This window comes from Ooceraea biroi, chromosome 3 (genome assembly GCF_003672135.1).
Source record: "Ooceraea biroi isolate clonal line C1 chromosome 3, Obir_v5.4, whole genome shotgun sequence".
Classification (NCBI taxonomy): Eukaryota; Metazoa; Arthropoda; class Insecta; order Hymenoptera; family Formicidae; genus Ooceraea; species Ooceraea biroi.
Genome location: NC_039508.1, coordinates 10149047 through 10172790, shown reverse-complemented (window position 1 = coordinate 10172790; position 23744 = coordinate 10149047). Strand labels below are relative to the sequence as shown.

Below are 23744 nucleotides of genomic sequence, written 5' to 3'. Positions count from 1 at the left end.
TGCAGCATTACATAATTAGCCAGCGAATAAAAATAGCAAAGAGCTCTGACGAGGAGCGAGGATTTCGGAGTAAAGATGAGGAAAGGCACAAGAAAAACATAATAAGGTACGTATCTCGTGAAAAAAGCTTTCTGACAACATTTTATTGGTAACCGCAGAAAAAGCCATATACACTTTCACACGAAATCGATCATAGTTCGATAATAATATCGAAAAATTTATAATAATTGAAATGTACATAAATATAAAGACGACGACGATGTTGCACGTTCTCTTCTTGTGTGTGCCAGAACTGTACAAAAATTATCTCGAATATTTTCCGCGACGCTCGTTGAACAACTTATCATTCGGTGATGATACGGGTGTATATAGTTTCTTTTACATTTCTTTCTTTTTTATTTAGTAGAATGACAATTTTTGTTAATTGCGTTCCGAGGTGCGCTTTTGTAAACTCGCAGAGCTTTGACTTGACGTATGAGATGCAATATATTTAAAATCGATAATCGAATACACGGCCGGAGCGGGTGGAAGGAACGATTTTTGGTGTTTTGCGCTTCTATAAATCTATCTAATCCTATATACTTTTTAGCCGCGACGGTCACAAGTGCCATATAATATATATATATATATATTTTTTATTGGTACTATCCGAACGCAGCACGCACCTTTGTTTTTTACATCACGAATTAGTACAGATTAACAGCAGCGATTTGGATATTTAGATGTTGCGTGCTCTATCGTACATAAGAGAGTCTATCTGTTATAATTATATATAATATACTTCTTTTCTCTTCTAGAATTCCTCTCTTTTTTTTTTTATTCTTTTTGCAGTGATTTTAACTTTTACGCGATATCTCTTGTTTCTCTCTTACTATCGTATTGCTCTACCAATGCCACGGGAAACCTGCGCTCAACTTGTACCAATAAAATCCGATCGTTCCTCGGTATTTTGTGTCTCCTCCATCGTTCAACATTACCGACATTATCTCAGTTATATTTTTTATCTGTTAATACTTATTAAATATTTTTTTAATTATTGTAGATCACAGACAACTTGTTCTTAATCCATAAAAACAATTCAATTATTTTTTTCATAGAGTACCGATGTGTGTAAAATGCCTTTCGCGTGACATGTGTGCATGTGTTGTGTATGTGTGTACGCGTGTTGCTCAACGTGTGCATGATCGCAGAAATAGCACAAACTCCGAAAAAACGAGCCGATGTCGCGCGATAAGTAGTTACACGGGGTTCGTTTTGCATCTCGCCCAGTTTAATGCCGCGTGGAACACCAAAATATACTGTCAAACGTTGAGTGTGGAAATAATAGTATTGGAATAATTACGTTCACGTTAAATATGCAAGGTACTCAAAGTTTCGATAGAAATCCTACATGACTAAGTGCTTGGACACATTTAGAAGTATTAACCTCCGGTGATCCAAGAATCGGAGAGAGTTTCCATGCGGCAAACGTTTGGTCGATATTCCGGGTGACGTTAACGCGCTTTAGAAAATCACAAGGTACAGCTAATCGCGTTCACGGCTGACATTGAGACGATAATAAGACAAGCCGTTCTTTCAAGCCTGAGAAATAGCACGAAGCACTCATTACAATTGATTTTTATCGAGGTCACGATTTCGAAGTCCACTGGGCTTTTCAAGTACGTTTCCCACCCTTTTCCGGGCAGGAGTATCCGACGACCCATATAAGCTCGTACGGACTTTCGCGCAATTTTGTAAAAATATAATGTCGAAATACAAACGGCACTGAAAACATTTCGTGAGACGATAGGTCCTGATTCCTTTTAGCTACGCTCGCGGCACATATTGCTCTCTATCTCTTTTCTTTTTGTTTTGCTTCCTCCAAAGCAACGGTGCGCAATGGTTTCATCTCTGAGGTACGGAAAGTGATAACTAAAGCGCACCTAAAAGCAACAGACCGTATCTCCGGTTTCGGTTTACTAAAGCACTCTTTCTTTCGGGTCATACCGAACGTCTCTTCGTCCCGTACACCACTCGTATCGATTGGAACGCGCGTACGCAGCAAGAACTCGCGGAGGTACCCACGTATGTATTTTCATCGAGCGTGTCTCAGTCAGGTACCTAGAAAACGTTGGATTTTGTGCGTGTGGAGGTCATAGTACATGGACGAGGCCGCAACAGGGTGCGGGGGTGGACTCGTGCGAGCCGCACATTTTTACTTTGCATAAGCGTGTCGTCAAAAGTGGAACGGATGTGTGTCGTCGGTGTCTGATTAAAGTGTCTACGATGCACGTGAGTGGACGCATCATGATCACACAGCAAGCGAATTACCTGATAATACTCGTAACGTTTAACGGTATTTAGCTCATAGTATTTACTAATTAAGTTCTTTAGTCCATAGATAACTCGTGATTTTTAATATACAGATACTAGCGCGATGCCGCGAGTTTCGGCCTCGTTTTCCTTTATGTCCTTCCTTTGCCTTTGCGTTCTCCGGATGAACGTCCGCTCGATACCGTCGAGTGAACCAGAGGAAGCGTTTACTCGGTGTGCATTTCGTTGCAAAAATTCCTATCTATCACCTCGAGAGCGACACGAGTGGTCCGCAACTTGCGATCGGAGATCGAATCGGTCGCAGAGATGCGTTACGAAAGCATTTCGGGATGGACTTGAGACAATTCTTGAGGGGCTTCGGCTTCCGGGTCCCATTCCGGTTGCTTTCAAAGTGACAGATCTGTTTCTTGCGCGGGACGATAGTCTGTGCCCGCCGCGGTGTGGAAAATTCTTCAAAAATACAATATATAGCGAACGCTTGTATACGACGTAAGGACAGATTCTTCGTGTTTGCGGAATGCGATGTGCAGGCACGAGACTCGCGTGATTGACTTCGAACCGCGAATCGCACTTGGACAAGCTACGAAGAAGGCATCGTGCGAGGTAAATCAATTCGGCGCGCGGGGTAACGACCACCGTGCGCGCGCCAACTTTGCAAGAAGCGAACAGCATTTCCGGCGCGTGTGAGCGTCTCGCTCGCCGGAAAGATCCGCGTTCGCGGGACTGATCCCTGGTGTGAGCTGCGACGGAATCACATCGGCGCAGTTGCAATTGAGCTGTAATATCGTCTCGAGGAGGAAACAAAGTACGTCGCAAGGTATCGTCGTCCAGGGGTGTAATCGGCGCCCTTACGAGGACGATGGAGGGTGACAAATTCAATGACGTTCCCTTTGATCATCGTGCATCCGCGTGTGATCCGTGTCACTCGAGTACCGAGTACGCCTCTGGTTGACTCCGTAAATCGCGAGGGTGCGTTCTTCAGTCGATCTTGAGAGAGAAAGGTAACTTGACTCTTCCTCGGCCAATAAAGCTTCCTCGGCCACTGTTAACTGTCTTGATTTCTTCTCTTTTACAGTCGCGACAATGTCGCTTAGTGTGGTCTCCACGAAATATTATTCAGACCCTGAAAGTGTCTCTTCAGACTGCTGCCGTCGGCCCAGGGGGAGTTGAGATACTCGTCGTCATCGTCTTGCTCAAGTTTCTGAAAGAGGAAAAGAAGCATGAAGCTTTGCTTGTTAATGGCGAACGTTATTTCGCGACGGTATTATTTATCTTATTGTTAGCAAACTCTGCTAGAATTGGTTTAATTAATCAATCGAGGACTGCGTTGATATCTCAAACTTGCTTCTGTGCGGTATATAGAGCGCGAACGACCCCGATATGGCGATTTATACAAGCTCGCGTTCGCATTCGCGAACAGACAACCGCGAGAATTCGACAACGGGAGACTGTTTGAGAGTGTCGAGCGTTTCGAAGCCGCGGAGAGGGCTGAGAAAACGAGGGTGAGTTTAGGTGGGGCGTGGGTGGTTGTTGGGTCAGAATCGATGCTCGTGTCCTTGCTTGGTCTCAGCGTTGCCTCTCTCACGCATTCCGTATAAACGTCAAAATCGCAGGTCCCCTCTTTCGGGAGAGAGTCGATGTTGTCTCGTGATTGATCATGAGTACACGTGCGAACTCATACGGAAACCTAAATATGGCCAGGTATCTATCCGGATAAAATCTCGGTAGTTGGGTTGAATGAAATAGGTAGACCTGCATTCTGTATTTGCATGCTGGGTCAAAATCAGGAAAATCAGATATCTTGAATATTTCAAGAGAAGATATTTTAATAATAAAAACACAAATGAAAATAAACTTTTTAATAATAGTAGTAGAGCACATTAAGGCGTCCGTAAAAAATGCCATTTTCGTCCGTCTAATTTCGTGTCAAGGGATAATAATTGATTGCGATTCCGTCTCGCTTCTTTCATTAAAATGTATGGCTGACAGAATAAACTGGGGCAAAGTACTAAGTAGCCTTGCGTTATTGACTACTATATTTCGGTGACGAATGTAACGAGTCAAACACGTCGCAAGTAGTTGTTCGCGAACGGGCTGAAATGTTTGTAAATGCTCTTGAAACATTTGTACTTATCCTCTATTTGCCTCAAAATATGTTTGCCAATACTTTCATGTAAATATCGAAATCATTTGCGAGTTTGTTGGATGTATTTACTCAAATGCATCCGGCGCATAGAAAAGGCATTTGGGAAATGCATTTACTCCACTCTAGAGGCGAAAGAAAAGACAGAAAGGGAGATTGCAGATAGGAGAAAATTCCTTACGCAATCATCGCGTAACGCATTCGTGTGAGTTCGTTGGGGGATGAGGCGCGATGAAATAGAGGTGTTTGATCGTTGCTACTGTCGCAGCCTTCTGAATGGTGGATATGAATCGGGTACTTGAAATAGATTACTCTGTGTATACGGTTGAATGGCGGCGGTAAAGGTAGCGGCGACTCGCTGTCTATCGCGCAGCCGTTCGACCTATATCGCCCTGCATCCCGAGTCACTATTTATAGATGGATGCGCCGGTCGTGCGGTCGAGAGCACTTAACTGCGTCATCGTTTTATCATGTCAATAGTTTGAAAAATCATTATCGTAAACAGATTACTCCCTTACGAAATTAATCGGACACGAAAGCTAATGCGAAGGTCTGGCAGACGAGGAAGTCGCGGCTTCCAGGTTGTCTGCACCGCGCAGCTCGTTATATACTGGGTTATATACTGTTCCGCTCGCAGCTCGTTATATAATGGGTTATATACTGGACGGGAAAGTGACCATGCCAACCCCTTTAGTAAAATTCAAACGCGAAACGCGAGCTCTGCGTTAAGCATTAATATTACAAAGTTTTGCGTCTAGATCCTGCCAAAAAAATCCACACGGTCCTTCTGGTAACGCAAAACTTTGTATTAATTCTTAATGTATAGTTTCGCGTTTGAATTTTGTTAGCAATAAGCGGATCGACATGAACTTTTCCGGTCACGCCAATAGAATTGCGTGGATCGCAGATCATCCCGCGAATTCATCCTAGACCTTGTCCTGCATCCACGCATACGACACGTGATCACATATGCGATCGAAAGCGCTCGAACACGCCGCGCCGCGTTCTCCTCGGCGATCCGGATCAGAATTCCGAATTCTCGGCCATCGGATACCATCGGGCAATCCATTGTGCAGAATTTCTTTAATCGATTCCCTTGCAGATCGATACTTTAGAATCCACGGCACGTAGTGCGATTAATTGCAATCGGAATCATGAATAACTTAGCGCGACGACAATCGCTTTGCGAGTGGTATCTATTCTTACGTTTAATGTGTTTGATATTTTTTTCAAGACACATCTATTCATGTACGATGACGTTATGGAATCGAAAGTACGACATACAGGACTGTACATGCGGATATAAAGATTCTCTAGATGTTTCCGCATTGTCTCGTTGCTATTTCTGCCATCCGCATTTCAAGCAAATTGCTTGTAATAACCGAGATGTCAGTGAAGAAATGCACGTTCTGACAAATGGCTTTACACGATGTTCTTAAGACGTCAATCAGTTCTTACCGATAAAATTCACTGCACCGTTCTTGTAGAATAACATGTTTTTCGGGATTAACATATGAAACACGAATATCGACAGTGTCATTTGCGAACAATTTGACGTATCAGACCGATTGTTCGGATTCTAATCAATTTTGTACAGGGTAGAGTGATGCTTGTGCACTTAGATTATTGAATACCTTTGGTTTGCCGCAAACCACGAGGGAAATTGACTGAATACTCGCGCGATGCCGACGTCATGCTCTTGAGCATATAAACTGTGCGGACTATGAGATGACATTTGACGCACGCGGTGTGCTATCTCCATAACGAGTCATTTAGACGACTTTATGTCTGGCGTAAAATAGCGTCCCTGCCTTTGAGGGAAGCTCCTAAATGGCTAAAGTTAATCTTATGTAACGACATCGTAAATACTTTGTTGCGATCACAGAGCGGATGGGAAAGAGCAAACAAACGACAGCAGAAAATACCTTTCCGCTTGAAAGCCCTGAAATGCTTGGTATTCATTTCTCGTATTTTGTTCTACGTATAATATCTTCTTACATACGAAAGAGCGCGTCCAAGCGGCTTAATGCTACTCGAACAAGATTACTGCCCTCGGCAAATCGTTTCGACGATCGTTAAAACGATTATGCCTGCTTACGATTGACACTTGGGGAGCATATTGTCGAAGCCCCACGAGAGACATAAGAGCCTCAGGGAGACGTAGAGGCGATCAACAATCGAGATATAGACAAAATAGCAAACCTGAACAGCCCTTTTACGACGACACGTGCTCTCAATATTCAATCGAGATTTTTGAAGCAGTGCTTACCCCTGAACAGAGAGCGAGTTAGGAATCCCGTCAAGACTTTCCCTGCTGATGTCGTCGGCCATCGCAACCTTGAGTTGGTGCCCGAAGCTCGCCAGATCCTCCCTGAAGGCTTCACTTCCGGGCGTCAATGCACCGCTAGTGGGCGGCAAGGATGTACCGTTGTCCCCGTCCCCTTCCTCCCCATCTTCACCCTCTTCGCCGCCTACAAGGACCTCCTCATCTTCGTTGTAGATCTTGAAGTAGGCGATGGTGAGGTATATCACCGAGATTATGAAAGACGGTATCGGAATCGCCATCGCGTACACAAGGTTCATGTACACCTAGGGAGTCGAGTTCAAACATGTGACCAGAGCTGGATGGAAGTTGATCTTCAATCAAGAAGTTAAACCGATATGTTCCTCGCGAAGAATCTCAAGGGTAAATTTTATTTGCAAAAGTTTAAGTCTACGTTAAGAAATCATTAAGTATTGTCGATGTTTAATCAATTTCTTTAATCAATTTATCTCAATAAATGGCGAAAAACGTTAGAATTCACGTTCACGAAATGATTTCTCTATCGAGGCGAGTTCTACAAAACGGCTGTCTTGTAAATTCGACGGATAAACACCCACGAGAATGCGAGTGTTATTTGCGCGCCACGCGATCTTATTTCTTCCTGTCGTCCATTCGTTCGGAAAGATAGGCGCTCGTGCAGCACCGGGAGCACAGCGGCGGGCTTTCCGGGATCGCCGGGATGTTATCGGCGGATTTATAATGGCTATGCCGGCCGCGCACTCGTGGAAATTGGATTTCTGCGCGCCGGGAGAAATTTTCTTTTCTTCCGGGCGCCGTGCCGCGCGCCACGATGGCTTTCGTCTTTGTCATCGACCGCCCATTCACCCGCTTGAAAAGCATTGTCCGCACCTCGTGCGGACGATCGCGTTTCCGCCACCGTAACGCTATTTTGCCGTGCTTCGCGCTCGGAAAAGCTCCCTTCCGCCTTACGATCGTTTACACCTTTCACGTGCAATCACAATGATCGAGAATGGTCTTTGACATTAGCGTATCTTCGAAGGGTTCAATTTTCCGTGCCGCAGAAATGTATTTCACGTAAATTGTCCCGAATAAATATTTGAAACCATTTTCTACGCCTATCTACGACACCAAATCCGAGCTCAACGAAACTGTGTCGCCCTTAACATTTGATCGAGATTATGAAAGCTGACGGGTAAACAAAGGAGGGTTTAATCAACCGGATCGCCTAATATTTTAAGCAAACGCGAGACGTGTCTGCAGTTGAAGATCGTGATCAAAGTGGCAATCAACCAGGCAAGTAGCTTCGCATTCCGAATACCGACACAGAGTCATTAACCAGATCTTACTAATCGCATATACGAAGCAATTTTGGATGTAGAATGCGTTCTGCCCTCGATAGGCAAGCCGCAGTATCGATTCTTAAGTGCGCGCTCGTTCCGGCGTAAACTCGGGCAAAAGTCACAGCACTTTCGCGTGACTCGCGCATACCGATGTGGAGAGGTAAATCGCTAACTATAACCAGGTTACCGGGTTACGGTATGGGCACTGAGCCACGTCAGCTCGACGAACGCCATCGTGATGCGAAAGACGACAGGAATTCGCGCGAGCCGGGCTTAAGGGCCGCTATGAAAGGCGAGGATGAAGACGGACTCGCGTAGATGAGGATTAAACAGCACGGGAAGTATACAACAGCAAACACAGAGACCTGCCACATGTCGAGGTCGCTGATGACTATCCCGGGGTCCACTTTCGAGTAGTAACAGCTAAAGTTCTGTCCTATGTTGGCGTACTGCCGGTAGAAAATACTGCAATTCAGCATTGGAGGGTATCCACAGCCTTTTACGTTGGGGAACAGCTTGGCCCCGGTGAAGTACCACACGGAGTCGTTGCCCATGAGACCTGCGAACTTCCCCTCGTTATTGTTTGGCGACGGATGCCTCTCGCATCGGGAGAATCGGACGGAGATAAAGCAGCCGCGTATAATGACTCCTCGATACAGTATGCTCTTGCATCTACCACGATAAATCGCGGAGCTTTTATCAGACGAGCGATGGACGAGAGTCGTCTCTCTCGCTGGCTTTAATTCTTTGTCTAGTGGATCTATCGAGTCTATTTGTTCGTAATAGCTTCCGTGTACAAGATTAATGGAAATTATCGATTATTATTATATATTTCATGTTTACTTTTCATGAAAATTGACGGATCGCTTCCATCGATTGATGCAAGGTATGTTCATAGATTCAAGGCATACATCAAGTCTCAAATAATTTGTAGTAAACATTTTTAGAAACAAATATGGGAGACAGACAATGTCTCGGTTCTCCAATCTCCAATCCGGTTTGCGTTTTTTTCTGTACCTGTAGGAAAAGGTTTCGGCAGTCCGGTCTCATCATCCTCGGCGAAATTCTCAATATCGTCGACGTATTCGCCTAAGGAACGCTCGTATCGCGGCATCCTCTTGCTGCCTTCGTCATCCTCGACACCTCCTACCGCTCCGCCTCCTTCGTCCGCTCCTTCGGACACGTTATCCGGTAGCTTATAGTTGACGCGTATTTGCGTGCAATCGTACAGCTCCTTAGTGCAACCCTCTCTACAGGATGTCCATGAGCAATTGCTCGTACCTGGACTCAACGATCATTCATGGGGATTCGGCCGCGAAGTAATGATAATCCAAGCACGACACACGGATACAGTCACGCGTAGACACATAATTAGCGAGTCAGTGACATCTGAATATGCGTACACACATGCAGCCACGTACACACATACACACATACACACGAAATCGCGATAGTGAATGAGAGAGGAGCAGCGTGGGATGACAGGTTCATCAATAATTACATCACATTGTTATATTGCGCAAGGAAGATTCTACACGGAATCTCATGAGGTTGAAGCTCGAAGTTTGCAACTGCCAGCGAGCGTTACGCGAAACTTTGTGAAAAAGTCTTTCAAGCAATTGTCATTGCAGCTTTTCGAAAAATCAGCATTTATTGAATAAAATAGGAATAGCTTCGAGATAGGACACACGTGAAACGTGAATACAGGAAACGTGCACGTACGAAGACGAAGAGTGAAGCCGATGGAAGCAGAGAGTATTAGAATAAGAAATTGAACTGCCAGGAGTATTTTGCGTGATGTTACTTGCAAAAGCGTTGACACGAGGACTGCGCTGGTGCTCGATCGTGGAGAACACCTGCTGCACCCTATTGACGTTTGCGAAGAGAAGAGAATTAAAGTGACAAAGGAGGAACGAGAGAGAACGAATGAGTGTGAACCGCGAGAGTACAAAGACACCAGTTGCTTCATTTTTTTTACAAGTCGTTGTATTGTATTCCTAATTAATAATGATCGATTAGTTAGCGATTACTTTCTGCATCTTTACAATTACCTTGGAAAAAATTACAGCTATTCCTGTAAACATCATTTCATGATTTTATTGAAGTTTCTCTAATATTTTATCTCTGATACCAGCTCAGAGAAGAGAATCATCTGGATTTAATAACAAACATATTTCGTACGAGAAAAATTTTATCGGTTTACTTAACAGAAATCCTCTGAAGAAACGACGTTCTATTTATACATCCTGAAATGTACAAGTGCAAAAGTGTTTCTCCGCGTGTTTTATATCATGATATATCAATCCGAGTTAAAATTTATAGGATAGTATTGAACTTTCAGTATCACGTGCTCTCATATGTGTCACGGACGACATGGCATAAAGGCAACTGCGTGACATCGGGAAATAAAAAATTCATACACTTTTTACAATTACAATCTCCGTGGAATTTATCATAATTTGAGGGGAGACAGCAAAGCATTACTCAAGCAGCGAAACAAAACGAACCATGAAATAATTATTTACGAAATTTTAAGTGAAGCAACATTTGTAAGGATTATAGCAGCTGAAATTATAACTTGTGATTACTATGCTAGCAGTTACTCTCGCGATTGTTCACGTTGATATTCTTCGAACTTTATCAATAACAAATGGAAGCAGTTGTTCTTTTCTATCGATTATATAACGACACGAATATTAGATTAAATACGAGAATGTCAGTTGTCCCACACGGACGTCCTTCGTCACTTTTGTTCGATCTGGAAATAGCCTTTTCAATCATTCATGAAAATCGCATATTTTGATGTTGACCTAATTCTGTAAATGGAAATTTACGTCCTGTTGCCTGTCTATTATCGTCCGTCATTTTTAGCCATAATGAGGAAATTGTTATGATGTCATGATATATAAATAATTTGCCATCTTTTGCAATAACATGAAATTTTTTTCATGAAATCATGTATAATATATGCTTCTAATTAAACATTTTCCGTCAATGCGATTTTTCTCTGCAACTTTGAGAAAATTTTTTGTCGTACACATAAATGAAAAGTGCATACGTTCGTACAATCACACATACATGCTCAACATACAGATGGAGCTGAAATATGTGTCATCAAAGCTGCATCGCTTTAATTGCACACGAAGAAAGAACCTCGAACAACGAACGACGAAGAAGAGAGAGAATAATTGACAGTACAGAGCATGCACACGAGGAATAATAACGAGAGAGCGAACGACGTGAATTAAGGGTGCCGATTGTTCACCTCTTCTGGACTCAACATCGATGGTGACGCACTCGGCGGGTCGAGTGTCAAACTGCATGAAGATGGTGGTGAAGGCGGGGTCGATAACGAAGGGGACCAAGAAGAGGAAGGCGAAGAGGCTGAAGGTGCTGAGGAGGATGAAGAACGCGGTCGTGTAGAACAGCAGCTTCTGCAAGAACGTCTGCTTCTCCTTTTCGTCGGCCATCTCGGAGAACAAACGGCAGTGCTGGTTTCGTGCTGGAGGCTCCTATCCTAAACGACGTCGTCGCCGTCGTCGTCGCCGTCGTCGTCGTCGTCGTCGTCGTCGTCCTGGTCGTCGTCGTCCGTCGTCGTTGTCGTCGTCCGTCGTCGTCGTCCTTGGCGTGCTCCCTGCTCGTTGTCACGTCGGACGTCGAAGAGACGGAACGATCTGCAACCCCAAGTGTTGTTTGTTCTTCGTGTTCCGCCTTTGAACGATCGTGGATCGAGCTTCCTTTACATGTGCGCTCGTCGGAAGACCTCGCGGACAATCACGAAGTCACCCCTAGGATAATTTCTGTCATGCGGATTCCCGGGGGATAGTACGCGCGGAAACGCGTCCGTTAAGAGCGATGCCCTTTGTAGGCATTGTGCAACGGGAGCCATTTGTCTTGATCACCCCTAGGCCATACACGTCCCATCGATTTTTCCTTTTTTCTTCTTTCATTTCCTTTCGCGGCATACATTTAATTGAATGATAGAAGAGTATATATAACTTTTTATGTTATCTGAGGGTTGCATGATGTTGTCTCTGCCGGAATCCACCTTGCCCCTTGGTAAACTGGGCACGTGCGTAAAGCCCATAAATGGCAAATGGAGATAGACAAAATCAATACTAACGGAGCAATGAGTCTAATATTTTTTTATCATACTTACAGATTGCGACATGTATATTTGTTTCTCATCGGAGAAGGATCGATAATATTTTATTAAAGAATCGAATACTCCGAATATAGACTCCGTCGTTTTTTTCCATCGCTGGTTTGGAAAAAGAATGTTATATCAGAATTAGATATTGAATTTTCGTGATTTTTTTCACATAATATCCTTAGCGAATATTTTTAATTTCGTAAGAGTTAACACAGGTAGTAAAGTATCGAATAATTACATGGTTGGTCTACGTATTCCCGATTTCTGGTCTACAGTACTATCGACTTTCGACACAATGCCACGATCGTTCGATTCTCGTTATAGATAAACGCGACGAACAATGCCCATTGGAAACTTTGTCGTATAAATCAATTCTCGTCAAATTTTTGTTGCACATGGACAAACCTTAGTTTTATGTTATTGATTTTGTGTGCGTTATTAAATATTTTTAATTCTGTATCATTTATTATTTGTGTTTTATTATTTTTATATTAGTGTTACTGATTTCATATTATTAAATATCACCCGACATTTACGCATTTAATTAGTAATAAGAATTAAAACGATGGAATCTATGCGCCTTGAGATAGTTTAATCTTTTAATAAATGGAATCGTTAAATCATTTAATTGTTCAAAATGATTTCGTCTGATGGAATGATGGAATTTTTTTCTTCATTGAAAAATGATGAAAATTGTCTTAAGAAAGAACGAGTAATAGTTTTCAAGGTTTACACGTTTTGAGAAAATATTTATTTATATTATTAAGTTTTATATTGAATGAATTACTGCCATATATACTCGTTCTACAAGAGTCCATAAAAATAAAACTTTTGTACTTTAAACGCCGAGTACTTTAAACGACTTTATGCGAGTTTGCAAAGTGAAGACGTATAATCGAAAGGATTAAAGATTTCATGTCGAGTTCTTTGTGCAAGTGCTTGAAAACAATTGTTTACCTGCACAATTAATTCTTCGACATACTAAGTTAAGATTTCTAAGCATTTTATTAAAAATAAAAAAAGAAAGTAATTTCAATAATTAATTCGTGGCTAATTTGTGATATGTTAATACGTGTTGTAATTATTTCTTTTATTTCGCAATTTTTAGTTTAAGAGACCGACTGGATTCACGTGCACGAAAGTTATCTATAACGGACAACTTTTCCTAAGCTCGCTGCGGTTCCAATGCATGATTTACGTTCGCGAGGGTTGTACCCCATCCTATAGCATGAACTATCCAACCTTAGCTTCATCTACTACAATTTTTAAAGCCCGAGAATTGAATAACACAAGTCACAATTATTTCAACGTTATTAATGATTGCTTGCAACGAACGGATATGAAAGCACATCCCATCAGACTTTGATTACTACTATCTATAGCAATACTATCTATAGCAGATAATTTTGCCCCACATTACATAATTATGCTCGAATTATTTAGCATCTAAAAGAAAAAGAAGATAATAAGCGACTGCTTTACATATAATTAAGCTGTAATTTGTAAATTGCCTTTTTTCGCCTAATCCGTCAACCGATTCCTTTTTCAATGTACAAACTTACCCCTCCAACGTTATCTTATACAGTCTTCGAACCTATATATGCAATTAGAGTTGGCTCTCGGCTGGCCGGAATTTAAACCCCCGCGTATGATATTCGTAATATTTCTCGATATTCTCGAATCGCTCGATTCTAAAGCGCCTCAGGCGCTGCTGGATCTCAAACCGGGTAGTATCTGCCTCGCGAGGCACGACTCGAGCAAGAATCACGCAGAGAAAGCTCGATCGCTGTCCCATCGAGGTCAACGTGGATGGTACCCCCTATGTAGAAGATGCGAACGCATCCGGGCTCGGCGCCCTCTTCCTGTGCCCCCTTATCATCATCACCAGCATCATCATCATCATCCACCTCCTTTTCTTCTCTTCTCGCGTTCCTCGCTCCTCTGCCCCTCTGCCGATCTCTTCGTCTCCTACTTCGCCGCACTATGCCACACTGCTGTCCACCGTGCACATTTGTCCCCGCGAAATCCCTCGCGAATCACCGCGACGCTCTTTCTCTCTCTCTCTCTCTCTCTCTCTCTCTCTCTCTCTTCCTTTTTCTCTCTTTCGTCACGACGCCCCCGAAAAGGGTCGACACTGCCGAACGATGGATAAACTGGGGGTGCGAAAGTGGAAAGGGAAAGCGGAAAGGGGGAGAAATACGAAGGGATGGTGAAATAACGTGGTGTCCCGCGACTCGTGGATCACGTTGGGGTCCGCATAACGTGCACGTTCAGCAACGAGTTCCCATCGGCGGCCTTCCTACGGTAGAGCAAAGTCCGCGCTCTCGTGTGAACTTTCGTTCTGGCCGCGGCGCCGACGGATGCCGGGCTACTGCAGTCGGTGGAGCTTTCGGGCGAGCTTATTTTCCAGCAACGCCAGCGCCGCGACGGCATCTCGTGGCATCGACCGTCACCCCCGCTGCCGCCGCCGTCGACGACGACGATGACGGGGGTGACGCTTTGCCGTCGTCGTCGTCCGAGGTGGCCTCCCTTAGCCGTCCTCGATCACTTTGCGCTTCCTTCTTCATCGGAAGCGATTCTCGCGCTTTTTCCCGCGATTGCTGCCGGCATGCGCAATTTATAGCTGTTGTTGCTGCCGGATAGCTTGCTGTTTAGCGATTTATATCGCTATTGACAGTTGTCCCATGAGTTTTACTCCAAGCGGTACCAAAGTTCTGCCTTTCCTTTTCTACATAATTGACCTTTTTCTTTTGAGCTTTCTTCGTGTTATTTAATCATAAAGAGAGAGAATATAGAAATATGAACCGTTAATCAGCAACACATTGGTCGCATTTTGTCTCATTCCTGTCGATATTTTGTCTTATCGAGGAACGCTGTTACAGAAAAATCGGTACTCGTTTTGGACAATGAAATCGGGACTCGCTTGACCAAAACGTTCAAAGAAAATACTTTCCTCTTTAAGTGCCGGACGCGCTCTCCTTTTATTCCGCAAACTGGAGCGCTGAGGTTCTTGAGGTTTAAGGTAGAAAAACCAATAAACATTCTGGTCTCGTTTGGAACATTTCGAGTTTGGAACATTGACAATGTCACCGAAATGAAGTTAAGACCCGTACTGAAAGGCAAGATGCAGAAACTTGTGAGTTGTATCGGGCGCTTCGGTCCATCGCGTGGGCGGTTTCAACGACAAACTTATATATCGAGTGCTCGTTCATTAATTGGCATCTCAATAGCAGGTGCTATTTCCCCAGGTGGTTCAAAGTGTTATTATTATCTCGAATGACGTAGCCCAGACGATCGGCGTCGAGCGGGTCCTGATATTCATTTCCGTCTGACGACGAAGAAAGCCCCGTAATGCAGCTTCCGTCAGTCACGCCGCGCGCTAAATTGTGTAAACGCTATTAAGAAGGATGTCAACTGATTTGCAGCGGTTTCGATTAGCACGGCGAACGCAGTTTATTGTATGCTCTTCGATATCTCGTATCGCGACGGGCGAAATGTGGGACGCGATTTGCGGGCTGTCATTATCAAATTTCATCAAGTTTAATTACAAGAGATTTCTTTAGCGATGAAATTAGGCGAGAATTGGAAAGATCTGATAATGGTATCGCTCGAATAATAGAAAAAGAGAGGACACTAGATTTCCAGAAATATTGTAGTGAACAGGATGACTTTAATTATTAATAACGGGTAAGATTTAAAATACATTGTTTCTAACTTTTCTCATTGAAAGATTATTATACATTCATTCGATGGTTTCTATGAATGAGAATGCCCACGTGCATCATCGTGCAGGCAACAGTAGCCTGTCGCCATTGAATATCTATCTCTCTGTCGGCGACGTCACAAGAGATGCCATGTTGGAGACGGATTGACCTTAACGATGTAACCAGGGATAGTTTGAGCCCGGAATATCTCCTTCGTTAGCGGTCCTCCGGAAAATTGGCCGGCATCCAATGAACCGAAATGTGGAGCAACTTTCTTTTATTTCTTTTTCTGTTTTCGTGCCATGTCGAATGCAAATAACGCTGCCAAGTTTTTGCTAATTGCCAGATTCGTGCGAACCCGTATCAGTCGAACTTTTCATTTTGGCAGAGATAGACTATAAAGTTTTATAAAATGAAAGCGTATGAAGTTGAACGTCGATAATGGAATAGACAAGGTCAAGAAGTAGTTACGGGACGAACGAACATTTAAGTCGAAATATAATATAAAGATATTTCGAGAGACAAAATTAAAGATGTCACGCACGTTAAATTGGTGTCGTAGAATTTGATTTATTTAAAGAGAAATCACGCTAAAGTAATATCCGTTCCGATCGCACGATAGGAGATTCCACTATAATCCCACTTTACGGCAACACGTCGGCGATAGCAAATCCCGTAAGCTTTGCTTGTTAATTCTCACATGATTAATTGATAAGATGTCATCTTTTCCTCGCAAGTTATTGCAACAGATTTCAAACACAGAAACGCGTTAAATAAATATCTGCAGATATTGCAGAAAGTTATATAATTAATTGATGTAAACATTATAAACCATATGAAATATAAAAACGGAAACAAGAGAACATTCACGGATCAATGGCTGCATTGATCAATCCGAGTTTCCCGGAGCTAAATTTTTGCATAGAGAGCTCGAAACAGAGAAGAGAAGTGAAGGAATGGATTATTGGAGATATCGGAAGCCGCCTCTTTATTTATGGCCACGAATGCGCGCACGAGTGGATGCAAATATATTCCTCGGACAAGCCGATGCAATCTCTATGGCGCACGATGCAACACTTGTTTCAATTCCGATTGAATTAACGATTGCGCTTGAAATTAACCACACCTTCATCCATGTGCTGCTCGACGGTTTCCACCCTGAATTTGCGGAAACATGTGCGACGGATGCTCAAGAGGATACGGCAATCGAAGAAGGCGCACGGCCGTAATTAGGACATTCCCAGGATTCTCGCGTGTAACTAGTTTCCGCAAATCCTAATTGGCAAATCCGTCGAGCCAGCGGTGCGAGCGAGCGCCAAGAGAGGAGGATCGATCGATTTCTCTTTATTTCTCGGGCCGCTCTTTGTGACGTCAACGACGAGGATCGTGGCTTCTTTCTTTCGCGGAGATCCGCCGCCGATCGAAACGGGAGGCGACGTCGGGACGAAGCGGAACGGTCGCACGGCCGCGGCAACGGGGGATTTCAGGATCTCGAGCGTGACTTGCGACGAGACCGTCGCCGGATATCTGTGATCTTTCGTTTGCCGTCCGGGCTAATCTTTTTACTTCACAATCACTGTGATGAGGCAGTCGTCGATTGACGCGTAGGCGTTCGTCGGCACGAGAGCGTAAATGTGCGTGCCGCAGCTGGCCCGCGACGACGAAGCCGGGGGTGTTGGTAGCAACGTGGGGTATTGATTTTCTGGTACGATACGGCAACTGCGAGGTGGAGCAGTTGCAGCTCCAGTGGCTGTCGTACCGCCATATTTGTTTCCCTCGGCAGATCGGACGAGACTGCGGAAAGTGGATTTTCTGCGGGCTACACCGGACCGGCGACACGTTTCCCCGTTGCGTAAGTACATATTGAAGATTTAGACGCAACCCCGCGACCGTCCGCGCCCTTTTTCCGCCCGTGTCAACCCGAGGGAAGCGCGGACTCCGAGCGCGTAGCATCCCCTCGACGACGATTCCGCGCTCGGCGGAGCCCGCGTAAACACGCGTGACAAGTGCTTGACAGGTGGTTGTGCCTCGGCAAAACTATTTCCGCAACTCTCTTCAAGGTGTTTGAGTGTGATTTGCGCTTGACCGAGAGCTTGTTGCTCAATTGACAGCTGCGTGTCGCGAGGGCCCGTCGCGGCATCGCCGGCTGATCAATGAGCGCACCTGAGAATGCGGCATCTGCACGGTTTAGTTCTGCGAGAATAATCCCGGGGAATTTTGCTCGATTACTCAGATTACCGTAAACGTTATACTGAAAATCGATATAGTTTTAATTGAAGGATTTCGACTGGAAAGCGAAGATTTTAATGACGTGTACATTCAACGGGGATGATTCACGCGTTGATGACGAAGCAGCGCGCGTGGAAAGAAACTAATACATTTTTCGATGAGTGTTTTTTTTTTAATATTACAAAAAACTTTAACGTTCAAGTGATGTTATGTCGGCAATATCCCAGGTAATAATTAAATTGTTTTGCTGAATTTATTTCGCAGTCACATCCGCGCTGCAGCAAAGTGGTGATGTAGAATCTTCCTACATTTATTAATAAAAATCTTTCTTTCTTCTCTATATTTTACGTCCTCGATCTGTTGTAAATTATAAAAGCGAAGTTAACTGAGCGTGGTCAGGGCCGGTAAATCTAGCGTAAAAGCGTATCGCCAATCGCGCGATCGATCGTTCATTCTCAGCTGGCGCACGTGTCAATCACGCGTGCGGCTGTTTTCGTTGAAGAAAAGTTCGATATGGTTTTCCTTTCATCTTGATATCGTGTATACTGAATGTCTACAGTATTATCATTTTTTTTATTTGCACGATTAATCGATGCTACTGCGAATGAAGAATAAGTTTTGTTTTACGTATAGGATTGGTTGGAAGTAGGTAGACGCATGTATTCGTTGTAGTTAAACATAAAGCACATCTTAATATCGATGGATGGAATATTAACGAAGGTAAAGAAGAATATTAACGATATTTATATTGGTCCACACTGGGGCACATCGAGGATACGTACGGAAATATGTTCGCGTCGCGAAAGGTCTTTGCGCTGAATAATTTAACGCCAGGTGATCGATTCTCAGGTGAGCCCTAGAGACGCGGCAAACTCTATTCCAGCCGACCTCATTTGGCATTCGATCGAATTGCACAATTATACTGCATAATATTGATGCACATTTACATATTATATATCTGCAATCATTTGCTATTTGCACTTTCAAGTCGCTATAAAACGAAACTATACAACTCTTCTTTCGTTTTATAGACTCTAGCTTAAAGTTTCCTCGTCTACTATTTCATTTTTCTGATAACATGAAGGTTTTTAGGGAAGCCGAGAGTTTTTATTTAAATCGTTTGGAAAATTATTAACTTTGTTATTGGGATACGAAAAATAATTCTTCATCAAGTATCACGTATCTTTAAGTTGATTATCATGCAGAGTCCGTTTCGTCGATGCAATCTCGTTCATGATGCAGTGAGGTGAGTCAGTCCATTGTCCGTATTTTCCCGTGCTGATTGATTTAAAAAATTGATGTTGATACGCGCGCTAAATTCGAGTTGCGTGTACCGATTCCGTAAACGATAGGCGAACGAGGGATGCGTGTATATACGTTTGTGGAAAGTCGCATAAAACGGAGGCGCCACACCGTCTGTACCTGGCGCTCGATAAAACTACATTGCATTACGTGAGAGCACCATAAAGCCTTATTTTTTTCTCCGCTCTCTCTTGCTCGCATTTTCTCCGAATGTTTCTCTTCTTTTTCTTCATTTCCTCGTTTCTGCTCATTGCAGTCCAGTCAAACGATCGCACGTTACAAAGATCATTAGCAAAACTATGTCACAGTACCACGGCACGTTTATTTTGCATAACGAAGCGAAAAAGCATTGGTCACGTAATTCCTAACGGATCTTGTATCATAAAAATATTTCTTGCAGTTATTAATAAAGATCGAGATGAGTCTTACTCTTGGAGAGAATTGTTTTTACATCAACTACGTAGAGACATCAGGAAAGGCGTTGCATTTATGATGAGATTGTACATTTACGTCCGCGTGAAATAAAACGTTTTATGAGACTCTCGCGGAAAACGTGTACTCCAATATTAGAGGAAGACATCTCGTATAAAAGTTTACGACTGGCACACCGGTGCCTAATACATTCCGCTTTAGATGCTTGACAGAAATTATTTTCAGAGTTGCTTTGCGAGGTCATAGACAAATCGATATATATAGAAATCAAAATAACTCATATGTCAAAGCTTTCTTCTATTTTATATTGCAATTGGAAATACAGAGGACACAGGAAGTACATGAAAAAGTGTACATGTGTTAGACATCGTATATATAATACATTACTCGAGATCATGAAACGGACGTTGTCGACCTAGTTTTGTTGTTGTACTTGGGTCTCTTAGAAACTTGGCGCTAGACCACCATCCGTGACAGGTATAATCTTTACAATTATATCATAGGCAAACGCAGCTAGGAAAATTATTTCCAACCAATTGATGTTCCAACGCTTCAACCTACTTTATTTTTAGTAACAACTTCATTGCATACTTGACTTATTCTGCCTTTGAGATTTTCTTGGAGAACAAGATGTGGTTCTCTCCATTTAATCTCGCTTTATCCAGCTCATAGATCACACTAAGTTGTAGATGTTTCATCGAGACTGAAAATTTCCAGAAATTGATGTCAAATATTTTCGTGAACCGCGAGTTTTGAGTTTTTCAGTGAAGAAAGTACTACTTTATTCATGATTTTTCATCATTATCCGATAACTGAAATCTCGAAAAATCACGACCAACTGGCCTGGTTCGGTTGGAACCCGCCATCTCTAGAGATGATCTCGTATCATCCTCCCTTAGGTATCTTAGGGGTGCGTAATGACGTCAACTGCGGTAACACGCGCGGCGCCGTTGCAGTTCGACAACGCGCAGTCGCGCGGTGCCACGATCAATGTGCGGGAGTTCCGTCAGCGCAAATTGCACGAGGGCTATGGTAGAACATGCGCGCGGGTGGACTCGTCCTGCGGTAAAAGAGAGAGACTCGCGTGGAATTCTGACGTGGAACCGATGATGTAAACGCGTTTCCTCGTGACATCGCGAATTTTTCAAAAACTACACGAGAATCAATACAAAGTGCTATTACATTTGTTCAAGAAGAAAGCTGGACCAACGTTGCATCAAGCTTTTAACAGAGAGTGCTACGACGTGAACCTTTCGGCGTGTTAGTCCTGCAAGATGTAGAAACACAGTGCGAAAAGAAAGAATTCTCAACGCTTGATTGCTCGTGACTAAAAGTCGAAGAATATTCTATTCTGGTCGAGCTGAAATTGCCTGTGTTAAGGTAATTAATTTACCACCTCCTCATCCAGAAACGAGTACCAAGGAATTTATCGAACGATAAGTGTATAGCTTCGCCTTGTGTAATCTGGAACTAGTATGTGTAATCTAAAGATTTTTGCTCGATTTATCTATCCAGAACATTAACAGAGTCTCAAGAATGCCGTTGAAATCGTTGAATTAATCGATTTAAGAGAACCACCAGAAGAATTTTCGAGACGACTAGTTCGAAACGACTGTTAATACTGTTCGTGCTCATTTAGTCAGTTACGTTTTCGCCCGCGTAAGATGTGCAAGTGCACGTAAGACAATTGATTGGTAGCTGATTGAGTAGTCAGTGGAACCCGGCAGGATGCCGAAGCCAGTCCCGGTGGAGAACCTGGTGATCCCGCCGCAGGATGGCCGCATCTGCGGCACGATCTGCATCTGCCAGATGACGATGGTGTTGTCATCGGTCGCGCTGGTATATTTGACAGTCGCGATCTACATGCCCAGTGGACGGGCGTTCCAGTCGGGTATCACCGAGGTGCCCGTGATGTGCACGACAATCCGCGCGGTGAACGCTGACAGTTGTGACTGGGGTAGCTGCGGCGAGTGGTGCCTGTCCAAGACCTCCGGTCCGTGCGTACAGATTCACGTGAATCTCCGCCGAAACGGCTCAACTATCCTGCTAGCAAACTGTACGAACACGACGAACAAGACGTGTTACGGGATCGACCAGGAGAACGCGAAGAAGTCCAAGTGCATCGCGGACGAGTGTCGCAATCTCACCGGCACCTTCAACTGCTCCGCTGGCACTTGCATTAACATCACCGACGCCTTCGAGTGCATGTTCCACGACACGGACCCACCCCTCAAGTGTTCCGGTCGCCGCGGCAAAATCACCTGCATCGACATCGACGGTTTGTTCAACTGCAACCGCGGCACGTGCGAACGCATACGGACTCCCTATAACTGTGATCGTAGATGTGTCGACATCCCGACCAGGAACAAGAACATAATCCTTCTCAGCGGCGACAAGGTGTACTTGAGTCAGTGCGAACGTGCTATAGACGTAGTGAGTAATCGAGAGATCTGGCATGAGGATCGAGGTGACATCATGATGGCGTCCTGCTACGGTATTTTCAATTCTACGTTGGGCGTGGAGGCGGTAGACTGTATCAACGGTTCCGTCCTAGAGAAGGAATTGCTGACCGATCTGACCAACTTTACGTATCTGTCCTACCTGAACATATTCGCCACGAAACCTCTAGATGCCGATAAGCTGATCGCGCCGCCGGAGCAGAGCTTGATCATCGCCAACGAGAGCCGACTGATGATCAATCTCGAGGGATGCGTCAACACCCTGCGGGACGAGTGCAGGGACTTCCTCCACGAGTACGGGAAGGACGGATCCGATCACAACGCGCGTGCTAGATTCCCGTGTTACTATGCCGAAGGCAACACCGGCGTAGTTGTGTCCCGTTTTGATCTGCAAACCACCTATAAAGAGTTCTTGATCGCGCTATTGCTGCCAAGTATCCTGTTTGTCGTCAGCTGTCTGACTCTGATCTTCTGTCAGAGGACAGTCGTCGTCGGGGACGACGCTAAAATGAGGTTCAAGGGCAAGTCCGGCACGCTGGTCTCGATAGAGAGGAGCGCGTCGGGCAACTTAGGGGATGCTGGCGGAGGAGACTCGGTTATGGCGCTCTGAGATCCGTCACGTAAGGATTGTTTTAGTTCGGCCAAAAGTTAGTTGCATTCCAAGAAATCTTTGTTCAGTTCCGATGTGATCTGAAATTATATCTCTCGTCGATCTTTAGTCCATCCATTGCGAAGCGCAACTGCGTCTACAATTTTTCAACAGTCATTCATTTCTGTGTGTGTGTCGTTACATATCAACTTCTTCGTTTATAGATTTAAACCGTGACTTAGAGAGCATGGCATGAAACTTGTACTTTTAATAAAATATAAGCTGTAGATTTAAGATGTTGAATTATTATTTCCAATTCTGCATTATTTTCAAATTATATGTCTTATCTTTCAATCATAAACGAAACGAAAAGAAACGGTGAGTTTTAAAGACAAAGAAAAACCACGTCTTTTCTGTTTTGTTTATTCTACAAAGTCCATAGTTAATTATTGAAACTCGGAGAGAGGCATTCGCGCAAATTATTCTCCGACAATTGTAGTAATTTTTTTACCGATGTTACAATGCACATCTTAATGTTGTGTTAACAGGCATTCCCCTCCTGGAGGAGAGTCCGGCTCGTCAGTCGATATTCTCCCTGCGCGGGCATTACTGAGGTGTGGGGAGGGGGGGAACGCGTGATCAAAAACTTCTCACTTTGCAATTTAACAAAAAGCGACACGTACACACTCCTGCAAAAATATCAAGAAAACGAAGCAAAAAGAGGGAGCGGGCGGTTAGACAAGAAACCTACCAAGAGCAAGAAGAATTTACATACTCGCACTGCCTGCACGAAATA

The 23744-nt window shown here is 43.9% G+C and overlaps 2 protein-coding genes across 2 annotated transcripts; one reads left to right on the top strand and one right to left on the bottom strand.

The window, feature by feature from the left end:
* Positions 1 to 115: 115 nt before the first annotated feature.
* Positions 116 to 14627, bottom strand: LOC105276869 (protein tipE). Its single transcript, XM_011334847.3, has 6 exons — positions 14050 to 14627; positions 11346 to 11754; positions 9098 to 9361; positions 8446 to 8639; positions 6726 to 7045; positions 116 to 3514 (listed from the first exon to the last, which is right to left on the bottom strand). Exons 2-6 carry the CDS (start codon positions 11548 to 11550, stop codon positions 3451 to 3453), a joined length of 1047 nt encoding a protein of 348 aa, XP_011333149.1. The 5' UTR covers positions 11551 to 11754; positions 14050 to 14627; the 3' UTR covers positions 116 to 3450.
* A 3802-nt stretch (positions 14628 to 18429) lies between these two features.
* On the top strand, positions 18430 to 23646 carry LOC105276870. Its single transcript, XM_011334848.3, has 2 exons — positions 18430 to 22979; positions 23497 to 23646. The coding sequence occupies exon 1, from the start codon at positions 21629 to 21631 to the stop codon at positions 22967 to 22969; it is 1341 nt and encodes a 446-aa protein (XP_011333150.1). The 5' UTR covers positions 18430 to 21628; the 3' UTR covers positions 22970 to 22979; positions 23497 to 23646.
* Positions 23647 to 23744: the final 98 nt, after the last annotated feature.

Excerpts from the sequence above, each read along its gene's own strand:
- LOC105276869 (XM_011334847.3), bottom strand. The coding sequence starts at position 11,550 with ATGGCCGACGAAAAGGAGAAGCAGACGTTCTTGCAGAAGCTGCTGTTC. Across the intron at positions 8,640-9,097 it reads GCCGAAACCTTTTCCTACAG|GTCTCATGGGCAACGACTCC; the intron begins GTACAGAAAAAA and ends GGAAGTTCGCAG. Across the intron at positions 7,046-8,445 it reads GCGACCTCGACATGTGGCAG|GTGTACATGAACCTTGTGTA; the intron begins GTCTCTGTGTTT and ends TCGACTCCCTAG.
- LOC105276870 (XM_011334848.3), top strand. The coding sequence starts at position 21,629 with ATGCCGAAGCCAGTCCCGGTGGAGAACCTGGTGATCCCGCCGCAGGAT.